Genomic DNA, 20,795 nt, shown 5'->3' on the forward strand with positions numbered 1-20,795 from the left:
TCACTTTGATGAACTGGGGGCCTGGGAGCGGGTGTTTATTGCCCGAGATAGCCAGCAGCCAGTCTCCTCCCTGCAGAGCGCCTAGTTTTCCTTCCATTTGTGATGCAAGTGTAATCTTCTCTAGTCAGCTAACGTCTTCCATCCCAGATGTCTCCATATGCGTGTCCTGTCAGTCCTTGTGCTCCCAGATGCTAGCAGACAAGCAGCCTCTTCCTGCCGCTCTGTTGCCTGCTTCCTGAGGGACTCCAGCGGCAGACAGGGTGCTTCCCCCTACCTGGCTTGCTTTGTTAGGGATATGCAGGCTTCGTTCTCAGAAAGTCAAGATCAGGACCTGGGAAGAAGCCTTCAGGTTCAGGAGGGTCCAGGGTCCCTCCAGGGACAGCAGGGTGTTGGCCACGTGCCATTGCAATGCATGCATATAACTCATATGACACAAAATAATCGATTCCAAGGGTCAAAGTCATTCCTAGCGCAACTCCATTGATTACAGTTAAGTTATATCAGTAATGAATTTGGTTCTAATCAACAAAATGTAAACAATGTGTCTGAATGAGGAAAGTATTTCAGACCTGGAGTCAAAGTAGGCTTAGTTAGCTGTGGTAAAGTAGTACTCCTTTCTCTCTCACTGTTCTCATGAGATTTTGGCTCCAAAATGGCTGAAGTCAACTCATCCCGAAAGATTTCCTTCATCATGATTGACAGAGATATCACGAGCTCAGTTATTCTTGTGAGATTTTTAGTCACATTTGAACCATAATTGGGGAATAAATAGTTACCTACTATGTTTAGATCTGATCTGGAGCTAAAGCTAAGTCAGTCTTGGTCCTAGGGATTTGAATCAGATCCAGCCTAAAAATTCAAGCCATTTCACATAGGAGAGTGTTGTTTTGGTCTATATAAAGAAGAGAGAGAGTGCTATCTCTGACTAGTGAGTGACCTTTATTGGCTTTCAAATCCCAGTGCATGCTACACCTGTCTTAACTTTCTTGTTAATAATACATCAGACAACACAATTCCTGTATGAGAGATGTTTTTATTAAAGTAAACATACCATCTTTTAAGCTTTCCTAGTGCAGCAGGCTCTGTGATTTACTGCCTAGTGTGCATGTGTATCACTGCTTTCTGCTATATGGAAAGTGAGACCACACTAAGTGAATTTGATTATTCCATGCTTGGTGGCTGCCCTGCAGTGGATATAATCCCTAAGACTGTAAAAATTAATGGAGAGTCTCTTTTCGCTGAAGTGATGATAGCCTGTGGGGTTGTTTTACTGGAGGTTATTTTAGCAGAAGTTCTTGAATTGTGCCCCCTGTTATCAAAGAGGAAATCTGTGCGACCATTGTGTGTGCTGTAAACAGTGACAGTGCCGTCTATGAGGCCATGTAACTGTGAAAACTGACACCCAGTTGTTAGATTTGACTTTCGAACCCCAGCCTGTTGCTGATGAGTTTCACCTAACCATGAGGCGTATATAACATACATGCTATTTGGTAGCAGCATGTCACCATTGCTCTCCTTTGAATGCAGTGTCGGATCAGCTCATGTGCTTGTGATCATATGACCAATAAGTAGCTGGGTCCATTCCGACACCCACTGAATTCCAGGGGAAAGCTTTGATGTCAGTGGATATTGGATTGGGCTCTAGAGAGGATAAAAACCCTAATAGTCCTAATAGCATATAATACTTCTGCAATTAGATTCTTTAGTTTATGTTTTATCTTAGGGTTCTATTTGTAAATATTGTATAAAGGATTAATAAATAATGAAAGATGTTATAAGCATGTTACATAAGTAATATGTGTTATAAATCATTATAAGCACATCAGTGGAAAGTATTAATAATAGTTATAAGGAACCTGCTGACCTGATAGATTCTACAACGATTTATTAAAATATCTATTAATCATTTATTAATCTTTTATAAAAATGTATACATTGTACTCTAAAAAAAGGTCAAGTGCTGGGGAGGGCTAAGGTTTTGGAGCAGAGTTTCTAGGTCCTTTACCTACTTGATAACCATGAAGTCTTGTGTGGCCACAAAATTATTACAGCTCTTGTAAGCTGCAATTATCAATGCGAGAATGCCAATATATTTTATAGCGCCGCTGAGAGAGAATGCATATTTGCTTGAATCTAAAATGAGGGAGCCTTGCATTTGACCATCTCTTTCCTTGCTAGTAGACATTACAACAATAAATGAAAGCAATTATGGAGGGTTTCAACTGAGGTAGGAATAATTTACTGGGAGATAATTCCTCTAGTCAAGAAATGTCCTAAATAACAATACATAAAATTATATTAAACTTCAAACACAGTTTGCCTATACATTGGGTGCTCTAGAACAATGGCCGCATGACACCTTAAGTGGGGGTGGGGGTGTTTTCCACCCTGCTGGGGGAAGGGGGATAGCGCTTTGCAGGCGGGGGGTCGGAGAAGGGCTCAGAAACTGCTGCAAAAGGGGGAGTGAGTCACTGTGGCAACGCTGACTCTTCCCTAGGGACCGGAAGGGCTGGGCAGTTGAAAAGGGGCAAGTCTGGCGGGAGAAGCCCCTTTTCCCCGGACCAGGTGAAGCAGCACCAGCACACCCTCCCCTTGAGGTGCCAAAATGCCAGGTTTGGTCAGGACCCCCTGTGGGCATCATGCTAGTTGCTGCTTTCTAGGGGGGCTGGGAAGGAATTTTTCTGTCACCACCAGATTGACCTAGGTGGAGTGGGGGGGGGGGTTTCGCCTTCCCCACAGCAGGTTTGAGGGAGGAACAGGGCTTTGTTATGGTTAAGAGGGAAGGGAGTTAGACTACGATGTCGCCCCTCATATGTAAGTGTGGGGAGGATGTCCAGTACCATTACTCCATCGGGAAAGTGTACAGTGACCATACGGAAGGCTTAGTAAAAAGGAGCTGTTTGTTAAAAGAGCAAAATGGGGAGTGGTTTGGGGCTCCCATGGCTGACATGGCAGGGAGCCAACCCGCCTTCTATATAGCCCACCTTAATCCTTGTTTGAAGCGAGGAGATGATAAGGTCCCAGCAATGAGTTGGCTGGGGGACCTGGATGGAAAAAAGGGGGGGGGTGGCTGATGGAAGTCCCCCGGGTAGATACTGAATGATCATGGAGTTACCTGCACTGTACACTTTTATCTGCCGGGTAGTGCCAGGCATCTTATCGTAAAGTTGCAGCCTGATTTAAAACCATATCAAGTGTCACCTGTCCTCCTTTCGTTATAGCCGGACTTAATGTGCATCCATCCACTTGTTACAAAGGCCTCTGTACATTTCTTCTTCAGTCTAAAACTGGCAAATGAAATGAAGAGTAATCGTATTAAATTGTGAATTTACCTGTGGTGGTGTTCTTGAACAGATTGTAAAATAAAGAATGTGTGGCTACAAAGCCACACAATGCGTGAATATGCTCAAATGTGTAGAGGTACCTGTCAGTAAATGAGTGCATTTATTGGACCTGTAGAAGGGTGTGCTTCTGTGATAAAATACTTCATCATTTGAGTCTGCTGATTCATCTGGCTCCAAGAATATGTGTTCATCAATGATTGTTTTATATTAGAAAGCTCACTTTAAGTCCTGCTCGCTACAGATTGTCTGGCATTAATTCAATGAAATGCCAGTAAAATGAGGAGGAGTGTTTTTTTTAAAAAAAAGTATCATGAAAAAAGTATGTGGCACTTTGAGTAGCAGTGTTAATTAGAATCTCTTATCGTAATTATGAAAAAATATTGGTAGGAGTCAAGTGAAAATTTCTGAAAATGTATTAATCTCATATTTAGCAACACATCCCTTGTATGTTAAATACTACTTAATTACTAATTTCATGCGTGTGTTCCCATACCATTAAAACATCTTTCATCTTTTAAAATGCCATTAATGTATAAAATGTAGTAATCTTTAGGGGTATTTAAAAATGTTGTAATAATAATTTTGAGATCTTCAAAATTTAAAAATCAATTGCAACTATTTTTCAGAAGATCTTTTACTACATCAAATGATCATTATGCCTCAGGAATATGCAGATACATGCTATTGCTGATCCATTCACAAGTATATACTGTCATGGCACCATACGGTGTTTGCTGTAAATGTAAATTAAGGATAATACACAAAACACAATGAAACACATTCCATATTATGCATCCATAATATATGAATGCATAGAATGCTGCTGTTAATATGCATTTGAAGTATAATGACAGCTACGAAGCTGTTAGGATGTACACTCTCTGAATGCATATGAATTATAATGTAGACCTTGGCTAAGCCTTAATGGCTCATTTTCATAATGTGAGTTCTGAAGGAACTTGACATCCCAAAAATGTGAGTGGAACTTTAAAAAAAAAAAAAAAAAAAAAAAAAAAAAAAAAAAAAAAGAGAGAGAGAAAATGTGACTGGAAAAATGAAATAGTCTCATTTTGTTAACTCACAGAGCAAGGAAATTCAGAATTTGGGCTGAAACTCCATCCTTAGCTCACCCCCTCACAGCGACAGAGTCCCCTTACCATCACAGCAGGTTACCCCTCTAACACAGCCTCCTAATCCAGCTCCTTTATCCTGTATGTAATTTATCTAGAGCCAAGACTCACTAATGAATTTCACATGTGTATATACATTTGTTACAGTTTACCAGTGTGGTATGATAAGCAATAACTAGAATATTGTGATATTGAACCTTTCTGGGAAGGTCTATATCAATGCTTTAACATGTATTAATTTACAAAATATATATATAATATTAGTTTAATGTTATTTTATTAGATTTTATTAGATTTATTAAATACCAGATACATCCTGCGATAAATACAGCACCTTGAGAAAGTGTTATATTTAGCAAATATTTCAGTGAATACTTGTCACTTAATGAATTTCACAGTAGCACTTATATTGTAATCCTTTGTGTTTTTTCTTGGGTTTCCTTTTTTTCTTGCCTTGAAGTATTTTTCCATTTTTGCCTTGCTGCTTCCCATATAGCAAATGTGAAATGACAAGAGGATAATAATAGCGATCCAAAATGTACCTTGAACACACATTGTTAACCAAATTACAATCACTGCTTTCGTTTACATGTGTCGCCTTTCAAAGGATGAATGTGTTCTTTTAATTTGCTTTTTAAATATCCATAACGATGCCCCCAAGCATTTTAATAAAAGAGAAACAGTTAATTATTGCCAAATAAGGATATCTGAATATATTGGTCCATAGCTTGCATATAAATATTTCTGACAGCCCTTCTCTCTTGAAGAGAAAATTGTGCAAATTGCCAGTTATTATCATTTTTAATAAATACGTCTTATCTTGACTCCATTCATTTTTTCACCCCTGTGCAATAGTGTTCAACAACCATATTTTCAGTGGGACCATTTCTATTACGGAGTGATTGAGCTCTGATTTACACATCAATTACCCAACTTCATGGAGATTTTCATGCTCCCCTAGCTGACATCAATGAAGCATAACTGCGTAAGTGCTTTATTTCAGACTAGTTTTTGATAACTCAGACTGATAACTAATCATATCGAGAGACAATGTGCTATGATACAGGAAACAATAAACGTTCCCCTTTGAAACATCATCTCTTCTTTATACTCTTTGCCATTCAGGAGCTTATCTCTGCTACCCATTCTTTCCTATAAAGGTACCAGGATTCGTTCCTCCCAAATTCATGTTGAGGAAAGGTTTGAAGCGACATAGTATTGAAATGGGCATAAACTGAACTAAAATAAAACTTTCTACGTTCTTAAGAAAACAAAGAACAATGTGACAAATATAAGCTATGCCTTTAACCTCAAGGCTTAAATTTCCATAAATTGCCTATGGGTCTCTTGGGGGTTATTCTGTATAGAGAATCTAATCTCAGGTATTTTGTATCAAATATGCCACAGTGAATGACATTGTTTTTAATGCAAATTATTAAGAGATAACCAATGAGCATCTTAAGGATTTATCTATATAACTGTTGAACATCAGAGATAGAATATTCTAACATTTGAAAAAAAAAAAAAAACTTCATTGATCTTGAAGTTCAGTGATAGGTACATTGTGATCCTTTTTTTTAAAAAAAGTTGATCATTCTTCAAAAACTGCAGCATTAAAGGAAATGTTTAAATGTGAAAGATATGTGATAAATTGTTTCATTTAATTAAGTAGCATGCTGTAGTGTGGCCTGATTGATCTGTTCTAAGTAGTAAGATTAGCAAGACAATGTAATTTAAAGTCATCAGAGTGATGGTGATTGTCAGAGGAGGTAGAGCTTTGCTACTTTTAAATGTAATATTGTGAAATATTTGTTTTACAGTGCAGTAAAAGACTTCCATGTGTAAGGAAGGAGTATTTAGCTAAACAATTTCTTTTAAAAAGTCTGGCTTTTGTAATCACCTTATTTACTGAATCCATTTCCCTAGTCCAGTGTTCATGCCAAAACTGCACTGAAAATAAAGACCCTGTGCCTGATTTTCATTTACTCTGGTGTAAATCAGGATTTGCCCAATCAAGACACTGGGAGAGGGGAGAACCTACCCTCGGTGCCTTAAAGTTGTTTGTTTTATATTTTTTTACTTACCCTAAAAACAGACTACCAGTGCACTGGCTTCAGTCCAGTAAAGCTCTTATGCATAGTCTTGTTGACTTTAGTTGCACTACTCACGTGCACAAAGTTAAGCACATACTTAAATGTTTTGATGGATTGGGGCCAGAGTGCTAAGCACGTTGTAAGGTAAACCCTACATTCATTTATGAGTCAGTTTTCAAGGAAGATCAAGTTTTAAGCCTACATCAACAACCTCCATAATGTCCAATCAAAACTAAGCAAGCATGGTATGATGGCATCCTAAGGACAGAATTAGGAAGCAGCAACTTTGGACAAGAACTTCCATTATTTAAATTGCACAATTATATTCACAGTTCTTAATGCCTTGTTTTGGAAACCGTTTGTTTACTTCTGGTTTCCACAGAAGACAAGTATTTTGTTCAAATAAATTCTTTCGTCATTTAGGAGTACACAGTATTTTTAAAGTAGAATGAAAAACTGATGAAGAATTATAATGGACAGATGCTAAATAGTTGTAGTGTGTCTTTTCAAATTTGGGTATTATTTTGAATAAAGAGAAATGGCAACTGCTTACTGTGTAATAGATAATAAACTGGGTAATTTTGCAACACCATTCAGATATCCCTGAGTGTGCAGTCTATAGCTGTTGACAAGACTTCCCTCCTGCAGCTCTCTCCTTGATCCTTTCCAAATCTGACTTCTGTTCTCACCAAGCTCTCTATGGCTTCTCCCTTGCTAAGTCAAAGTAATACTCCTCTCTTCTGATTCTTGATCACTCTGCTGCATTTGACAGTTGATCTTCTGCTTTCTCTCTTTCTCAATGGCACCCTTTTTTGACTCTTTGACTTCCCCTCTTCTCCTGTCTGTTGATGTCCCTCAGTGTCTTTTCTTCATGTTCCTCCCATTCTCCTTCTAATCCCCACTTTGAGAGACCTCATCTACTTCCATAGCTTCAGCTACCACCTCTCTGCCAACGAATCCCTCTCATGGTGTCTCAACTCCTACCTCCTGCCCTAATGCCATTTCATCTGGCTCTTAGACATCTCCTTTCTAGCCATCCTGCTCCAACTCAATCGTTTTCTCTGTTTCTCTCTCAAAAAAAAGTTCTTCACTTTCTCCAGAACTTTCACTGTCACCTCCTTTCATTTTCACAACTGATAACGTGCACTGTCTTTTCCATCGCCAAAGCTTTTTATCTGTCCTTTCTCTCACTTCTTTCTACCTTCCTCCAAATCCACTGTCTTGTTAATTCACGTTGGATGAAGGTTTTAGTATTGGAGGTGGACAGTAAAGAATGGATCATCAAAATCCATCCTTTACTCTCCACCCCCAATACTAAAACCTTTATCAGAACTTTGCCATCTTTTGCCTTGATTTTGTAACTTCCCCTCTCAGCCACTACTCACGTCTTCCCAAAATGCTGTGGCTAAAATTGTTGGGCCAGAGGAGATGTAAGTTGATGGAGCTTCATTAATTTCAATGAAGCTTTGTCAATTTAAACCAGCTGAGCATCTGGCCCATTTTATTATGTTTCTCAGATCGCCTTTTGTTCTTCCTTGAACCTTTCACTGAGTTCCTTTTCATTACTGTGTTGAATCCAAGCTCTGTCTCACCTTCTAGACCCTAGGTAATGTCACATATCCTCTCTTTCTTCCCATTGTGTCCTCCTCTTTTTTTCTCTCCCTTTATGCTCCCCCAGACTTTTTCCACTTTTTCCCATTTCTAACTTCATGTCTTCATTCTTGCTATCCCAAAGCTTGGAATAGCCTCCCATTTCCTGTTGGACAAATCCATCCTTGCAATCTTGTCTGTGCCTTTCATGTAACTTTTTATAACTTGTTTCTTCCAGGAATCCATCCTACCTTTTGCTCCTCACTAATAATATAGCCATACCTGCCCTTACTTAGACTTTTGTGTGATTGGATTGTTTTGCCTACCTTAGTTTGTAAGCTTTTTGGGAAGGAACATGTCTCAAATCTGTTTGAACCTGTTTATTCCAGTTCAAGTATTAATCCTAATTAATAGAAAATCTAGTCAATAAAAATCTATAATCAAATGAATAATAAAAATAGTGTATATATAAATTTAAGTATTCTCATTATCAGCAGCAGGTGTATCTAAGTCCTGATTTACTCAAAATACTGGGCCTTTGGCTGAGAAGTTCTCTTCTAACTCCCTTATTTTAGCATCTGAAAAGAGTCTACCACTGAGGTGATATCTGAAACCTCAGGACTCTAAAACAGAGCTCACCAAGTTTTCCTAAGACTGGTGCAGATAGAGTAAGGAAGCTGTGACATTGCTTGTGGCATACGAGTCAAATGCAGTTCTTTTATGCGAGTTTGCTACAGTAGAGCATTACAAGTACTTTCTTTTGACACGTTCGCTCAACAATCGTGTAGAGATGTTTCCTAGAGCACTAGTTTAAAAAAAAAGAAAAAGCCTATAGGAGAAAAGCTATAAAAAGGTGTCATCAGGCTATATTGAGAGTTCAAAGATAACATCCTACTCAGTTCTCAGTGCACCATGACCTTAAGATCCAATCAAAGTGTCACTCTTTGGATAAGAGGAAGGATGGCTTCATTCTTGTTCTAATCTGTGTACATTTTAAAATTAAATACGTGGCTTTCTGTAGTTGATGTGCAATGCAGTGTTAGCTCAGTGCTGAGCATTTTGGCAACAGTAATAAATTTGCAGAGAAATAAGTCATTGACCTAAATGGATAAGCAACCACTTCTGCTTTATACGCTGGGACTTACTTGAGGCTTTTATGTCATAGTGTGAGTGGAGAATTCAAAGTTAACTTTAATTATTTTTTTTAATAACATAGTGCTTGGAACTGCAGGACTTGTGATAAATATAGATATTTGCAAATGGTGTAGAAGACAGCAATTCACTTGAGGTTCTTCTGATGTCATAAAATGTACAGCGCAATTGGAATAGTTTGTAAACATCACCAGCGCCCCCGGGAGTTAGCTTCTGCCTTGTGCTTGTCTCTTGGGTGAATTAAATATGTATTTTTTTCTGGTTTCATGAGGACATCTGCTAAAAGAGAAATATTTTAATATGTTTGGTAGAAAAGCACTGAATTATTTACCTTTTGTATACATAGTTAATATAGTAAATACTATATTAATTAAAGTTAATTAATTTTGAAGAAATTGTGCCAGGTTAAATTAACGCTGTTTCATCATTTTGCCTTAGTAATTTAGTAACAGCCACCATCAAGTAGAGTAAACCATTTTACTGAGATTCATAAAATGTATGAACTAAATAGTCTTAAAATGCTGGGGTTGCTGTCATTTGTAAGCCTGTCAAATCCTGATAGTGCAACCCCTGTCATACAAATACAGCATTTTACTTGAGTTTTCAGCACCAATGATTTTGATGGGATTTCTCTCATAAATAAGTGTTACTCTTGGGGTCTCATCCTGCTGCCATTTACTTCAGTGGTAAGTCTCGCAGAGGACATATATGGACAAAGATTGGGCCCATAGTGTCATAAAGATTTGCAAAAGGAAACAGTACACTCCTGGTAATACTTAGTCCTGCCTTGAGTGCAGTGGACTGGACTAGAAGATGTCTCGAGGTCCCTTCCAGTCCTATGGTTCTATGATTTTATGACCCAATCTTGCAATTCTTAGACAAAACTTGCTATTGAAGTCAGTAGAAATGCATTTTGTGAGTAAGGTGAGCAAGATGTAGTTCTAATACTATATTGTGAGCCCTGAGTGGGTTGATATGTGAAATGCATTACCAGAGGAGACAACTAAGTCTTAGCAGCACTTTTCTAAGGCACTGTTCCCTCCTTGCTTTGGGGGTGCATATGGAGTAGAAATATCCAACTGATCTATACAAGTAGAAAATTATAATACCCTCCTCCCCACCCCCACCTCCACCGATTCAGCTACATTTCTCCAAGGTGATCATGGAGAGGAGGGGAACCAAGACTCCACCCTATATCCACCCGTTTGCCCCAGAGAGGACAGCAGCAAATGTATAACACCCACTTACTTCCACATGTGTGGGCCCAGGGTCCAGATAGCCCATAAAGGGGTGCAATGAGGATTCTTTCCTCCGGTTATGACTCTGGGTGGATGTATAGTCAGTCTGTTGCAATCTAGATTGTAGTTAGCAATAATAATATGGTAAGTGGCTTTGGCATAGTAATTTAATTTACTTTATTTTTCCTCAATAAATAATAAAATAATGCTTATAATTTCTGGAAGTATGCAATAGCAGCACTGAATCCAGTCATCCCATGTACTATAACTTTACACTAGCAAATGTTTCCAAGGTAGTGATATCATTGTTGCAGAATGTGTTGTAAAACTAACTACATAAAACATAACTACATAAAACATAACTACTTGTGTGTTTCCAACCTGAAAATGGGAAATGGCAATGAAAATCTAGTTTAATTCAGCTTCATATACTTAGGTGGCTTTACATTCTGTTAATAAACTACACTCAATCCTATTCACTCCAAGCATGAATGATCTTGAATTGCTTAAACCAATTATTAATTCATATACCTGCATTAGTCAGTCTGTCTTTTTTTTCCCCTCCCTGTATGAAAACAAGTATGCAAGTCTAAGGATACATGGAATCATCAGGAGGTAGACATATGCTTTCCTGCAGTCTCTGTAGATGTTGCAGGTTCAAACACAACCTGCCTGAATCATAAGAACTTTAATTGAGTAGATAAAGAGGTCCTCATAATTATAAACTGCAGTAGGTATAACAAGAGGCTAAATACATAGCTGTGGTTTTAATTAGCTGATGCTTCAAATTCGTAATTGTGGTTTCACTCAGAAATCAGTGATTTTATACTCTGTCAAAGCCTCATCACTGTGCAGTTCATTCCTCATTATATCTCTCCATGTGAAGCTTCCAATACAACATCATGCTGAGCTAAAAAGGCAAAAGTTATAGATATTTGGTTATCTTCCAAGTGCAGTAGGCTGTATGGAGATTAAATTCATTCTCACCAGGATATGAGAATTCACTATTCTCTGTTATATACGTGTATGTGTGTGTACACGCGCGAAGAGGTGCATGCACACATATATAAAATCTAGCAGGCAAATATTTTTACAAGAGATAAAAGTGTGCATACTCAATCTGCTATTCAAATTGTCATCTGGAATTTGTAGCCAATTAACTGACACAAAATAGAGCCAAAAACCTTATAACAAATCAAATATGGGTTGAAAGCACGGAAGTGTCCCTTAATGCTTGTCACATGTCAATGCTTGTCAATGCAAGTTGAAACACGCATCTCTTCTCTTCTTTTTTTCCCCCCTCTTCAGTGTTTTAATTACATCTTTTCCCTCAGAGGAGCAGGAAGTAGTTTGCAAAGACAAGAGACCAAAGTACTTCAATCCTGTTCATGAGAGACGTAAATGTGATCTCTCAGCTTGTCATCTAGGTCTGGCAGGTGCACAAAGTGAGCTGACGTAAAGATAACTGACATCTTGCTATCACTACTCTGAGGCAATAGACCTTTTCTGTTTGTTTGCTTGTGTGCAGAATTATCTGCCGCTAAAGTCAACTATCCGAAAGTCCTTCCTTTCTGGAACAGCAATACATGAAACGTTTTTAAGCACCCCTGGGCAGGCCATTCCCTCATTTTAAGCCAGACAGTCCTCTTTATGGGCAGTTGGACCCGGTCCGGTATTGAGACAAAACTGGACGTGGTTTTGTCTGGTATCACACTGGGCACACCATTTTGAAGAGCAAGCTGCTGTGCCCCAACAGTGTGGTATTGCACACACCACGCATGTGAGGTCATGCCAGTGGAGGCGGAGTGGCGCGCTCTTCAAAATGTCGTCCTTTGTGCAGCACGATCTTGTACGCATCATGCATACGAGGTCACACTGGCAGGGGCGGGGTCATCCCACCAGGGTGGGGCCACACCATTTCAGGAAGTACTGGAATATCCAGTATTCTGAGAATACATGAGTGGCCAACCCATCTATGCCCACTACCAAACATTACATAAATGTTAACAAGTATGCGAGACTGAAATAGTTGTTCTGAATCACACTCGGCTGCAGTAGAAATATTGTGATGTAGGCGAATGTTACACAGTAAAGGGGCTTGAAGATGTCATTGTGCCTGGTTGACTCCATAGTTGCCTTCTCCATTTAGGGGCGTGTGTGCGCGCGGACGCAGACATAGACACATATGCATACTATGTGCCCACATATTTATACATGAACACTTATAGACAGAGTTGTATTGAAATTTTTCCGGCAGAAAGCACCATCTGGAAATGGCAGATTGTGTGTGTTTTTTTAATTTTAGAATGTCTAGTTCTGTTTAGAGACATGATAGGTGAGGTAATATCCTTTATTGGAACAACTTTGGTTGGTTGAAGAGACAAGATTTCCAGCTTTGCAAAGTTCTTCTTCAGGTCTGGAGAAGGAAACCAGGGTGTCTAAACTAGATACAAGCTGGGAGAGATTGTTAAGCATAAGAGGTTCACATATGAGAACCACTTAAAATGAAGCAGGCAATAAAGGGTTAGCAGCCAGTAGGGTGTGTTACAAATTTTTGTAATGAGCCATAAATCTGGTTTCTTTATTAAGTCCATGGTTTTTAGTGTCCAGCAGAGTTAGGGATTTACATTTCCAAGCTTATCTTTCGGAGGTGGTGTGCAGGTTTCCTTTGAAGACCAGGACTCAGAGGTCAGATATGGAGTGATCGCTTTTATCTTTTTTCATTTTTCTGTGAGAGTTCATTCGAAAGCTTAGTTCATGTCTGGGGTCACTCACAGAGTTATTGTTGGGGCATTTGCTGCACTGGATGAGGTACACCACATGTTGTGATATGCATGTGTAGAAGACATGGATCTTGAAAGGTGTGGTGTGAAGGATATAGATCATTGTAGCAGTCAACAGGTTTTGCATCTGCTGTTCTGGCAGGGTCTGGTGCCACTTTGAGTTGCTGTATCTTGGACTGTGGGGAGCTTGCTTCTGATGGTGACTGGCGAAGCTGGGGGGTTATGTGAAAGCAAGAAGAGAGGGGGTGGGGAAAGATTTTTCTCAGGATGTGATCCCCATCAGATCTGACTCTGAGTAGCAACTCTTTGATGATACCCTTTATGGGTTCTAGTGTGAGGTGGTACTGAAACAGGTTCTTCTAGGGTAGTTGGATGTCTTATTCCATGATGCGGTCTACTTCTCCTGTGGAGAAGTCCTAGTTTAGTGAAGGCAGATTTTAAGTGTGTTTAGGTGTGTATGCTGGGCTTTCTGTTTGGAACAAACTCTGTGATATCTGAATGCCTAAATAGTTCTATTTAGTACAGTATTATGATCCCAAATTTACAGTTGGGAAAACTGTTGGATGATTTTTACTCTCTTTCAAATTTGTCAGCTTGAATCGCACAGTGTCTGGTGTTTTGTTCCTAATATTGGTAACAATGAATGTTTAACTAACTTATGAGGGACATAACTGGTTGTCTCTTTGTCTTATTCTCTTTTTCAGTCACTATGAGCAAGACCGGAGTGCACTTAAAAGGAAAGAATGGGAGCGAAGAAATCAAGAAGTCCAGCAAGATGAAGATCTCTTTGCTTCAGGTTTTAATCTCTTTGGGGAACCCTATAAGGTAAATGGCTATATGATAATTTACACTTCTAGAGAGTCTTTCATCGGAATGCATTTTGCAAATATTAATTAAGCCTCTCCTCACCTCTGAGGAAGAGAGGTATTATGTTGATCTTGATCGTCTGACTCTTTAGAGAGGCAGACCTTTGAAATTAGTAAATTGAAGCACAGTCAGGTTAAGCAACATGGTCAACATTATACAGCAGTTTGGTGGCAAAACCAGGAATTGAACCAAGGAGTCTGGATTCATATTCCCTTCCTGAATACTTGGCACCCTCCCTCAATAAGTATATATGTAATATATAGCTCTCCAAAGGACTCTTTACATAGGTTTTCCTAAGTCCAAAACTGACACTTAATCCCTTTATGTTTTTAAAGGGGAAAATATACCTGAATTGTTCTAACTAGAATATCTTCCATTAATAATGAGCCCATAAGCTCTCCCTTTGCAAGCATAATTGTCCTAAGAAGTGTTCTGGGAGAATGTCTGTTTGAATTCTTTGGGGAGCATAACAAGGGTATTACGATGAGACTTATTCTCTCTAAAGAGCTTTGCTGCCTGAGAGTTTCATCACCAGGGGATGTCCCCCTTGATTATTTCTGCTGCTTTGATTTTCAGCACGGCATTCCCTGAAGGATTCATCAGAATGTAAATGTACATGTCACTTTCTCTTTCCAATCAGTGACATCCATTGAAAGGCCACCACTTTAGCATTCCATTTTACATTGTTAGCAGCTGTAGGGAGGATGAGTGCTCTTTGCAAATCACCAGTAAGGGGGAAAGACCAAAATCGTTATCAAGTGGTGGTTCATAATTATAGGTTGGGAGACTGTTTCAACCAATAGTTGAACAACATCTTACTAGTTAAAGTCTAATCTGACAAAGTACCCTGTGATATTTGTATTGGGCCAGATTGTGCCACCCCCTTTCTCATACGGAGTTCTCATTTACTACACACATAATCCCCTTGATTTCAGTGAGATTCCTTGCAAATTAAGGCCCCAATCCTGCAAGCTCAAGTGCACATTCTTAATTCTAAGAATGTGAATAGGTCCCTTGGTTTCAATGAGACTACACATGGGAGCAGAGTTAAGCTTGCATGCAGGTGTTTGCAAGAGCTATGGATCCACGCAATGTCAGTAAGGGTAGCAGTACCTAATCCTTTGTGGTTGCTATGAATAACTGAATTCAGCTATATCTGCTACTGAAACATATACCCCGGTAGGAATAAAAAGGGACAATACCACACAGTGCTTCTACGTGCTTTTGATTTGGATGGGCTTGCAGCTACTAGCTAATCTTTTCTTCTGTATTTCATAATTTTTGGCTTAATGCAGATGAAGTAGATCTCTAGTAGCTCTTCCAGAAATGGGACACTGATTGCAAAGGTCTGAAACAAATATCCCATATTTAAAAAAAAAAAAAAAATCACAACTCAGTTATAAGGTGGGTTGGATGCACAGTGACTCGTTTTAATGGAAGTGTTTTAAATGTTCAAAATGACCCTTGTGGATCATTTCTAAGTGGTGCATTCTCTCTCTCTCAGTATGTGCAGACTATGTTCATGAGAGATAACAAACATGACTCTGATAATACCAACACTTACGCATGTGCTTAATTTGTTACTATTCATGTGCTTACAGTTAAACGTGCATAAATGTTTGTAGAATCTAGGCCCCTGTATACAAAATGTTCTGTACGTGAGAGGGAAAGCCAAGTGTTATCATGTTCATCTACCAAGAACATGCAAGTATGTGAAGAAACTGTTTTGCAACATGTAGCAATGTGATCAGGCATTTTCTCCCCCTCAATTATTTGTGTGTGGTCATGTTGTATCACTTAGCTGAAGAAGACGCTTGACACCTTCACTGCACTTGGTATGATGAAGCAAAACAAAAAGGTTTCCATAGCGTTTAAGGCCAGAAGGACCCATCAGTTCATCTAGTCTGACCTGTTGTGAATCAGAGGCCATCAACACTATACTCAAGTTCATCTGGAGAGTCAGTGTCATGATTACTTATCTTGAAAAGGTTTAGTCCTGCCCTTCTGCTCCCACCTACTTAAGCTACGCTTGAAAAATTGATAATAGGACCCAATATTGTAGTTTATGGGATGAAATAGGTAGAAGCCTAAAGAAAAATCAATGATATATAGATGGAAGTTTGAAATAATTTCCAAATTTGGAGAAATAACTCCAATAATAATAATAATAATAAATAATAAAAGATTGCAGATTTATGAAAATGCTTATTGACCTAACAGAATTTGTGGGGACAGTTTTTCATTGAGGATGTACTGTATGTTTAATATAAATAATAGTTACTCTCAGAGAGGTCCTATAAATGCTGATTTCTTTTCCAGTGATGAGTGTGTTTTTTGAGTTGCCATTCTGAAAATATATTCTCCCTATTGTCAAGGTTTAAGTGTTTTTATCTTCCTGTCCCCTGGTTCACTTTGAAATATTAAATTGGGTGGAGAATTTACCCAAAATTAAGCTAACAAAATAATGCAGATTTTCATCCATGAGTATGAAAACTTACACACTTCAAAACCATTATTAATATCTACTGTACCCTCAGAAAGATCTGATGTTTTACATTTCTAATGTATTCTGTACATTATGAAATTTATGGGCACTTGCTCAGAATTGGACAATTGAGTACACAATACCTGCATTAAAAAATATATGCGTTTCTATAAGAGTCCTTAAAGAATAAATATATTTCTTTTTAAAATATCTATAATCACATGTTTTACAAGGGGGACACTTGAATACATTTTTTTAAAATTGTACTGTATTAGGAAGCATAGATATTGGTGTAAAGAAACTGGTGAAAAATCATGCACAAAAATAATAGTTTTAATCGGTTTTAAATCCACAAAAGCAAGGAAAATTAAGGATATAACTCCACCCATCTTGTCTTGATTTTTACATTAGGAGGAATAAAGGACAAAGTTGTTGACCATCGGAATGTGTTATTAAGGCCCAAGCCAGCTTCCTTTAAAGTTAGTGGCCTCCCATTACCCAGCTCAGACCCGGGAACCTAGCAGCTTGGGGAGCTGGGCTCCAGCCCCCACCCCCTTACTTGTCAATTTCACTGCTTTAAGTGACACTGTGTTCCCTTAGCTCTGCTGACAAAAGCGCTACGCCTCTCGTAGAGGTGGTTTTATTTTCTTCGAAAAACAGGGCAGTTTTGTCGGCAGGATGTGACTGTAGTGTGTACCCCAGTTGTCGACAAAAGCTGGCTTTTATCGACAAAACTCTCTAGCATAGACTAGCCCTAATTATATGGATATCACCATCACTTGCATACCACTATATGTGTGGGGTGTCTGCCTACTCAGCTGCCTCTTTATTATGTCTGTCTATCTTATCTACTTTTCATAAATCCATCTCAAGGTGTGTGTGTGTGTGTGTGTGTTTATAGATTATAATGTTTAGTAAGTGTGTAGAAAGATGTTATTTTTAAGGGCCGGAGTTTCATGCAGAAGACAGCCCTTTCAGAAATATTGTGCCACAATTTTGGGTAGCATGGACAATAAAGTATGAGCGCTGCCTATTGCCAGTTGTCGATCATGTGAGCTTTCTAGAGGTCTTCTTTTCAAACACTGGTATACTGCTTAATTTGTCAGAGCTGACCAGATCACAGCCTGAGGTTTCATGTCTGCAGATGCTTCAATCAGCAGTGGAGGAATTTTCCTGGCAGAGGCTGCAATTTTTCTAGTGATACACTTTGATGTTTTGCATTAATAAATAGGTTTGGATCTAATTAGCATTTCATAGATGAACTGTCTGAGGAAGGGGGTCTGTATTTTTTTAAGGATTTGCTTTGGAATAGTTCAACTGGCGAAATAGGATCCAATTGAAAGAATTCCCTCTTGTGTGAATCTTTGGAGAATGTTAAATTTTTTTAGGTATAACCCCTTCACTATATTCAAGCACAGCATAAAATATCTAATCTGCTAGTCCATAGAGTCATGCTGTCAGGCATGTGAAAATGAATGAATTATGAAACTTCAAGTTTTCACAGAAATTGGCACAAAAACCATATTAATTGGGCCTATAAGTTTGGGTGCATTAGTTCTGTTCTTTGTGGAACCATAATGTAATAGCTAGTGAGCAAATTAGCCTTTCAATGGGATTCTATTACAGATTTTTTTTTAATGCAGCAGAGCCAGATATAGAAAGGTGTGCATCTCCTAAACTGAGAGGCTAGAAAGAGGGGGAGTGCTGCTAGTCTTGAGTCACAAACCATATATGTAATTTATGTCTTGGGATACTCAGAAGATACGTTTCTTTAATGGTGGCAAAAACTGCAGTTCTACTTATTGTTCAGAAAATAAAGTACAGAAGTTTCCTTTAAGAAATTAGCAGATTATCCAGAAGAGGATGGTAAAAACTGTCCCCAACCTGAAGGTAACATATAATGGCCAGCAATAGTTAACTTCATTTTTGTAGTGCTTGTCACAAAACTTTTCAATAAGAATACGAAATCTGTTGAGCAAGAAAATAAAAATATTACTGATCTACGTCAAGATTCAATTCCAGTTTCTGCCATGAATTACACACAATGCCCCATCTTGACTTCAGTGAGGTCACACAATGAGGAAAATGTGGCCTTGCGTGTGTATTTTCTATTTGTGTGTAACTGTATTTTAAGCTACAGTGGACCTTTTTACTGGCAGATGATTTATGCTTTGAGAGCCCTGATCCAAAACCCATTGAAGCCACTGATAATCTTTCCACTGATTTCCATAAGCATAGAATCAGGGCCAGAGAGAGTTTTAAAATAGGCTAAGGATGTTTAAATTAATGATCTCCATGCTTTTCAGAAAAGGTTGTTTGTTTTTTTCATTAATACTCCCAGAAAATGACTACAAATAATAATATCTTTCATTTATAAAGTGCTTTTCGTCCCAAAGGATATGAACATTTTGCATAAAACAGAGAGCTAGTGTTAAGTGAAATGACATTTAGCATTAGGTGAGATATTTTTAAAAAACCGAGAAAGTCAGATATCTCCAACAGTAAAAATGATTGAAAATCCATGTATTAAAATTAAAATATTGAGTTTCTCCATGAAGGCTTAGAGAAGAAGCTCTTTTATGTGCTGCTGTGATATTAAAATGTTACAGTGCAATAATGTATTCCTGGAACTCTTTTTACTTTTCTCCTTTACTTTAGAGACAGTAAGTTAAGCATAAATTGAAAATGTAACCAAAACGCAAATGAAAGAGAGTGGTTCTGAACTTTCTAGATCCTGAGCCATCACGTGTGCTGTGTCTCAAAGAGTTAAAAAGTTTGGTGGGGAAGGAGGAAACAGAACAAGTATATACGTGTTTAAGGCTTTCATCGTAATTCCTGCTGTGCCCTTAAGCACAATGGAATCTCCTTGTTTTAAATTTGGGGGTTGAACAGAGACTCTGGTTTTGGCTGCGGCTCAAATGGCACATGGTGCAACTCAGTTGAAGGAAACTGCTCATATACAAAGAGGTTATTCTTGGCTTAGTTTGAACATAATTTTTGCCACTAAAATGCCTAATCTAGGGACTTCGGGTGAATAAAAGTGATTCCTGGTCCTGCACAACTGTAACTATTAACCATGTCGGTTAGTTGCACCTTTTATAGAGGAGACCAACACTCAACAGTTAACTTTTAAATCGGTGCCTCAGTGCAATGGTAATATACATTACCATCCCTGAGAATGAGCAAAAGAAAATCAGCAGTTATCTTTTTTTCCCTAATGTTTTATACTGCATGAGAAGTAGCAAGAAAAAGAATCTTTTTTCAATATTTCTCTCATCTATAGACTAGTTCAGCATTGGAAATCTAAGCAGATATTCCAAGAGGAATCCATGCATGAATTTTCTGTCTTCATTCTTTCTTTTGCTCAACATTTGGGAGGAAAGGGTGACTTTACTTGAAGTATGAGCATGCACCAAGAAATGAAGTATCAAGTGTCAAGACCCTACTTTACCTGTACTGTAGCTTCAAACTCTGCTTCCAGATTGTAGAAGTTTACCATCTGCTTGGATAGGAAGTAGTTTTGAAAGCACTGTTTCTTACCTCTTGAGTCTTATAAAGTAATGAACATGTAGGGAATAGGCTGTTTTAATGCAGTGCTGGTCATTTCAGTGGAACATAAGAGGACTGTTTTTGTTGGTTCTATGTTGGATGACTTTTTTTAAAACAAAAAGGAAAAGGAAATTGGTTGCATATTAGTTATAGTCTTTGAGCTTGTTTACCCAGTCTCCTATGTGTAGCAGAGTTAAAAACACTTCAAAAGGAAAAATAGTAGCAAAACATAGATGAATCAGAACTTACTTAATAATTACTACGATTTGAAGAAAAGCAGTTTGAGTGACCGATTCACAAACAAACCACATCTTTAGCCAACAGAGGCATCCCGGTGCTTCAGAATATAGAAATCATATACTACTTTAATACAACATCTTTGGAACACTCTTTTAGTAGCAGTTGATTCACCAGTTGGAAGCGGTATGTTTTCTGGATCTCAGATATTAGATATATTTGGCCAAACTAAGCCCTGTATAAGGCAGTCATTGAAGTTACACATGGGATGAATTTAGCCCATTATATTTATTATAATTTTAATCTGGTTTATAGCAATAACATATT

General features: G+C 38.3%; 1 protein-coding gene across 4 annotated transcripts in view; it reads left to right on the forward strand.

The window, feature by feature from the left end:
- AFF2 (ALF transcription elongation factor 2) overlaps positions 1 to 20,795 on the forward strand; it is a 477,143-nt gene that overhangs the window by 188,387 nt on the left and 267,961 nt on the right. For all 4 annotated transcript variants that reach the window (XM_067548102.1, XM_067548101.1, XM_067548099.1 and 1 more), the window contains one exon: positions 14,035 to 14,155. Coding sequence is in view for 2 of the 4 variants with exons in the window: in XM_067548099.1 (XP_067404200.1) it covers positions 14,035 to 14,155 (121 nt within the window). In the remaining 2 variants the exon portion in view is untranslated. The remainder of the gene's footprint in view (positions 1 to 14,034; positions 14,156 to 20,795) is intronic.

The sequence above is a fragment of the Emydura macquarii genome, unplaced genomic scaffold (assembly GCF_026122565.2).
Source record: "Emydura macquarii macquarii isolate MOO-44397 ecotype Brisbane River unplaced genomic scaffold, CSIRO-AGI_Emac_v2 contig_1253, whole genome shotgun sequence".
Lineage (NCBI taxonomy): Eukaryota > Metazoa > Chordata > Testudines > Chelidae > Emydura > Emydura macquarii.